The following is a 6,174-nucleotide window of genomic DNA, read 5'->3' as shown; positions in this document are numbered from 1 at the left end:
AAATTTGTTGATGTAAATTAGCAAGAATACACGTGAAAGTGAAGATTGAAACACTGCTCATCAATAATGACAGAGATATTACAAATGGAAGCATTTTCTGCAATATGATTCCATCGCTGTATAAAAAATGTCATATCCTTCCTCTGCTGCCCGATAGGACAATGACAATGTTCAGTTGTAGTATCGTCACTTTGAACTTTCCGATATAGCAGAATAAAGAATAAAAAAAGTTTTTCATGCTGATCTGAGAACACAGATCATACCATTTTATGAAGACGTTATGGGTTGTAACGTCACTGAACGGATTACTAATAACAAAACCCCTAAGAACCAGACATCAGAAGTCAATTCCACTGACTTTTTTTTATGTTTGTGAAGGAACACCTCCCAGATCCTCCTATGTAGAGTCCCCTCCTTCTGTGAATGAAATGAACTTTATGTTAGCCAGCCAGATCAGTGCACAAGGAGTTTCTAGAAGTGCACTTGCCAGCTGGTGGTAATGCAGCTTGTGTCTGTCCTGTTGCTGCTCTGCAGTGAGCTTTGCGCTGTTTCTGCGTCCTTTCAGATCACTATCCTGCATACGAATGATGTCCATGCTCGTATAGAGCAGACCAACAAAGACTCTGGTAAATGTGGCGACCCTGCGGACTGCTACGGAGGGGTGGCCAGGAGACTCACAAAGATCAAGGAGATCCGTGCCAGCCATAATAATGTTCTTTTATTGGATGGAGGTGACCAGTATCAGGGGACAATATGGTTCAATGTTTATAAGGGAGAAGAAGCTGCGTATTTCATGAACCAGTTAAACTACGATGTCATGGTGAGTGACAGATATTGCCTTATTATCGTTACCTTTGTAGCTCAGGCAGTGGAGAACCCTGAACAGCACACATAAGGACGAACACAAGTGCTGTTGTGTGTGACACAGTGCAAAGTCTCATGAAAAGAACTAAGCTTCAACCTAGGGCCAGAGTCACATTTCCCAACATTTCCTTTTACGTGTATTTCTGTGTTAGGTACATTCATACTCATGTGCATTACCAAAAAGTATAAAGTTGCAGACAGACTAGAATCAACCAAAATAGCATAATTTCATTTCAAGCGTGCAAGATGTACAGATTTATGTGAACTTGTAGCATGCACTTCACAGAACATTCCTATAGTGTACGACTGTTTTGACAGTGTGCAAAGGTGAATTTTAGTGTTTCATGAAGTCTACTTTACTGTGGACCAGTCTTTATCCAGACACGATTATCTCATAAAAGAAAAAACAATACATGAATTGTGTGAGTATCCGTGAAACTGTGTTCCTTTGTGATTCAAGAGTGATTAAAGTATTAAAGTCACTGAATCTCACCGGCATGCCCTGGGATTTATGCTTAATAGCAGAGGGCAATGCTTAGAATTTGCCAACAATGGAAACAATGTATCACTAAAATACTCAAGGACTGTAAATTCACATATCTCCTGTGGTGAGAACCTTGATGAGAGACCCTGAACTATTTATATTTCAAGGTACAAAACTCATGGCGAGATCACAATGCGTTATCTGTGCTTCCACATAGGAAGATCTTGTGCACTATGGTGGGATTTATCAAGGCTTTTTTGCCAGCTTTCTAGAATCAAAAAGTTGCTAATTTTGTCTCATTCAGTTTTTGGGCCTTTTTTTTTATTTTGACATACTATAACTCTTGCGGTGTTTATCAAACTTTGTTTAATACTGATAAATTTGGAGAAAATTAGTCAAGTCAACTACAACAACTGGTGATCATGTTGAGCGAACATGCTCAGATAAGGTGTTATCCAAGCAAGCTCAGGGGCTAACAGAGCATCTTTGGTGTGTTCTAAATACTATGTTCTGGTCCCCACGGCTGCATGTCTTGCTGCTGTTCAACAGCCACAGCACATGTCAAACCCTGCATGTGTTGTTGCTGTCGGACAGCAGCGAGACATGCAGCCGTGGGGACCAGAACATAGTATTTGAGCACGCCGAAGATGCTCTGTTAGCCCCTGAGCTTGCTTGGATAACACCTTATCCGAGCATGTTTGCTCAACACTGTGGTCAATTCATGTATCAAGGCTTTGACATTGGTTTATAGAGTGAAAAGTTGCACATTTTGGCTATGTGCCCACTTTGCTGATTTGTGTGCGGATTTTTCCGCACCGTTTTTGCAAAATCTGCAGGTAAAACGCACTGCGGATTAGCTGTGGTTTTGGTGCGGATTCCACCTGCGGTTTCACACCTGCGGATTCCTATTGAGGAGCAGGTGTAAACCGCTGCGGAATCCGCACAAAGAATTGACATGCTGCGGAAAATATAATGCAGCGTTTCCACACAATATTTTCCACAGCATGTGCACTGCGGATTTGGTTTTCCATACGTTTACATGGTACTGTAAACCGCATGGAAAACTGCTGCAGATCCGCAGTGTCAAATCTGCAGCGGATCCGCAGCAAAATCCGCAACGTGTGCACATAGCCTTAAAGGTACCTTCACACGAAACGACATTATAACGATATCGCTAGCAATCAGTGACGTTGCAGCGTCCTCGCTAGCGATATCGTTTCGTTTGACACGCAGCAGCGATCAGGATCCTGCTGTGATGTCGCTGGTCGCTGAATAAAGTCCAGAACTTTATTTGGTCGTCCGATCGCTGTGTATCGTTGTGTTTGAAAGCAAAAGCAACGATACCAGCGATATTTTACACTGGTAACCAGGGTAAACATCGGGTTACTAAGCGCAGGGCCGCGCTTAGTTACCCGATGTTTACCCTGGTTACTAGCGTAAAATGTAAAAAAAACAAACAGCACATACTCACATTGCGTCCCCTGCAGTCTGCTTCCTCCTCTGACTCAGCGCCGCAAAGTGAAAGTGAAAGCAGCACAGCGGTGACGTCACCGCTCTGCTCTCACTGTACGGCGCTCAGTCAGTCAGGAAGTGGACGCAGGGGGACGTGAATGTAAGTATGTGCTGTTTGTTTTTTTTAGATTTTACGCTGGTAACCAGGGTAAACATCGGGTTACTAAGCGCGGCCCTGCGCTTAGTTACCCGATGTTTACCCTGGTTACCAGGGGACCTCGGCATAGTTGATCGCTGGAGAGCGGTCTGTGTGACAGCTCTCCAGCGACCAAACAGCGACGCTGCGGCGATCGACATCGTTGTCGCTATCGCTGCAGCGTCGCTTCGTGTGAAGGTACCTTAAGGCCCCGTCTCACATAGCGAGATCGCTAGCGAGATCGCTGCTGAGTCACAAGTTTTGTGACGCAACAGCGACCTCCATAGCGATCTCGCTATGTGTGACACGTACCAGCGATCAGGCCCCTGCTGCGAGATCGCTGGTCGTGTCGGAATGGCCTGGACCTTTTTTTGGTCGTTGAGGCCCCGCTGACATTGCTGAATCGGTGTGTGTGACACCGATCCAGCGATGTCTTCACTGGTAACCAGGGTAAACATCGGGTTACTAAGCGCAGGGCCGCGCTTAGTAACCCGATGTTTACCCTGGTTACCAGCGTAAATGTAAAAAAAAACAAACACTACATACTCGCCTTCTGATGTCCGTCAGGTCCCTTGCCGTCTGCTTCCTGCTCTCACTGACTCCCGGCCGTACAGTGAGAAGTGAGAGCACAGCAGTGACGTCACCGCTGCGCTCTCAGTGTACGGCGGCTCAGTCAGAGCAGGAAGCAGACGGCAGGGGACCTGGACACCGAAAGGCGAGTATGTAGTGTTTGTTTTTTTTGGTAACCAGGGTAAACATCGGGTTACTAAGCGCGGCCCTGCGCTTAGTAACCCGATGTTTACCCTGGTTACCGGGTGCTGCAGGGGGACTTCGGCATCGTTGATGACAGTTTCAACGATGCCGAAGTCGTTCCCCTGATCGTTGGTCGCTGGGGAGAGCGGTCTGTGTGACAGCTCCCCAGCGACCACACAGCGACTTACCAACGATCACGGCCAGGTAGTATCGCTGGTCGTGATCGTTGGTAAATCGCTTAGTGAGACGGGGCCTTTACTCTCACTAAAGTGGACGTAAAGAGGTATGTAAATAAGGAGTTAGCCAGATTTCTAAATTGCAAATTAGAAAACTTTTAAAAAGTTGCATAAAAGGCGGAAACTCACTCTTGTAACAGGGTGGTGTAAAAAGTTGTGTAACAATTATAGATAGAAGTGTAATATTTTATTATAGGCTGTATATAAGTTGCACATTTTGTAACATATGTGATAAGCACACTACCCATGCCCATAAATCCTACACGAGGATAGGCAACACTCCATAACAAGTATGAAACCTATAGATCCTATTGTAGTTATCCATATTTGGATCAAGAAGTGTCTCTGAACCACAATATTTAAAATAATAAATGTATTTATTCAAAATCGATATATATTACAAGACAAATAAAATAGATTGGTGCCACAGACCAAGCAAACAGAGGCCAGCAGAATGTAGGAAGACACAAAAATTCCTAATGTGGGGGCAGGTTCAACCACATAATTTTCCAAGTAGGGATAAAAACACGATTAAAAAAGTGGCTGCGCTCCTGGAAAAAGGAGTCACTTGCTGTAGCTATTTTAAAGGTTCTTTTTATTCCACTACACGTTTCACTGCTTTTCAAAGTGAAAAAAAAAAACAACAAGACAGATATATTTGTAGCTAATTAAGTAAAGGAATCTACAAACACTGGCGAACATGTATTAAGGCTTTGGAATCAGTTTTAGAGCTCGTTCTCATATGTGTATAAATCGGAAGAGTGCAATCCAATAAAAAAATCGGATTGTACTCTGACTAATGTTATTCTATTAATTCCTGCTCATTTGCAATTTTTTTCTCAGCTTGGATTGGACTGAGATAAAAATCACAGCATGCTTCAAGTGACCACGTATATTGGATGATACTCTAAAGTGCAAGTGAACTGGGTGCGAGAAAAAAATTGCATGGCACATGGACCACGTCTGATTTTTACGCACACATCTCACAGAAAACCTGACATTTCATCAGCCAAGTACAGTAAATTCACAGTCAGAACAGAATAGATGGAAATATGACAGTGAGATATAAATAATCAGTGTTTTGCGTATGTAGTTTTCTGTACTTGTGTTTAGCTAACAAATAAATATATTAAAAAAATGGTGCATGGTTCCCCTTATTTTTAATAGCCAACTTAGGGTAAGCAGACAGCTTGGGGCTGGTGTTATTATTCTAGGAAGGGGCCAATATCCATGGAGCTTCCCAGTCTATTCATAACAGCTCATAGCTGCCTGCTTAGCCTATACTGGTTATTAAACCCCCCCCTTAAAAATAGGAGGGATCCCACATCATTTATTTTTAGTCCCCCCGACTATAAAAAAATGATGTGGGATCCCTCCTATTTTTAATAACCAGAAAAAGATAAGCAGACAGCTGCGGGCTGATATTTATAGGTTGGGAAGGAATCATGGATATTGGCCCCTTCCCAGACTAATATCACCAGCCCTCGGCTGGTGCACAAGCTGCACAAATCCTGGCACTTAGCCTTTGCTTTTCCCAATTGCCTTGGTGTGGTACCAATTGGGGTAATGGTTTGGGGGTTCATATTAGCTGTGTAACATCAAGCCCAGGAGTTAGTAATGGAGAGCTGCCTATCAGACACCCCATTACTAGACGCATAGTGAAAAGAAATAAACACACACCCAGGAAAGTCCTTAAATTGTAAATAGCACTCCGCGACAATTACCCCCTTTTACCCAATTAGTACCACAAAAAATAAAATAATCCAATGGGGTCAACCATAAATCTATAATATGGACGTCCCACTACGATCCCTGGCTGGGAAGCTATGATAAGCGGTCACATCAGTGATGTGACCACTAACACGGATGCTGGAACACACTAAGAGTAGTGTGTGAAATGCATTATCCTTACTGACGTCACTGCTTGCAGCATGAGAAACAGCAGTATGTTTTTTGGGTCCGCCCTTTTTAATAGCCAGTAAAGGCTAAAAAGACAGCTGTGAGCTGTTACTAGGCTATGAAGCTCCATGGGCATTTATCCCTTCACAGAATGATAACACCAGCCCCCAGCTGACTGATTTCCCTCAGCTGGTTATTAAAAACAAGGGGATCCCAAATATTTTTTGTTGAATTATTTGTTCATTTAATAGAGTTAGCAAGGCTAAACATCCTTTAGTGCCAAATGAAAT

At 43.4% G+C, this 6,174-nt stretch overlaps 1 protein-coding gene across 1 annotated transcript in view; it reads left to right on the top strand.

The window, feature by feature from the left end:
• Positions 1-442: 442 nt before the first annotated feature.
• The window catches only part of NT5E (5'-nucleotidase ecto), a 110,581-nt gene continuing 104,849 nt past the window's right edge, over positions 443-6,174 (top strand). Inside the window, exon 1 of the mRNA XM_077289784.1 lies at positions 443-820. Coding sequence (XP_077145899.1) covers positions 500-820 — 321 coding nt within the window. The 5' untranslated portion in view covers positions 443-499. The remainder of the gene's footprint in view (positions 821-6,174) is intronic.

This window comes from Ranitomeya variabilis, chromosome 2, assembly GCF_051348905.1.
Source record: "Ranitomeya variabilis isolate aRanVar5 chromosome 2, aRanVar5.hap1, whole genome shotgun sequence".
NCBI classification, from domain to species: domain Eukaryota; kingdom Metazoa; phylum Chordata; class Amphibia; order Anura; family Dendrobatidae; genus Ranitomeya; species Ranitomeya variabilis.
This window is presented reverse-complemented; position numbering and strand designations above follow the sequence as displayed.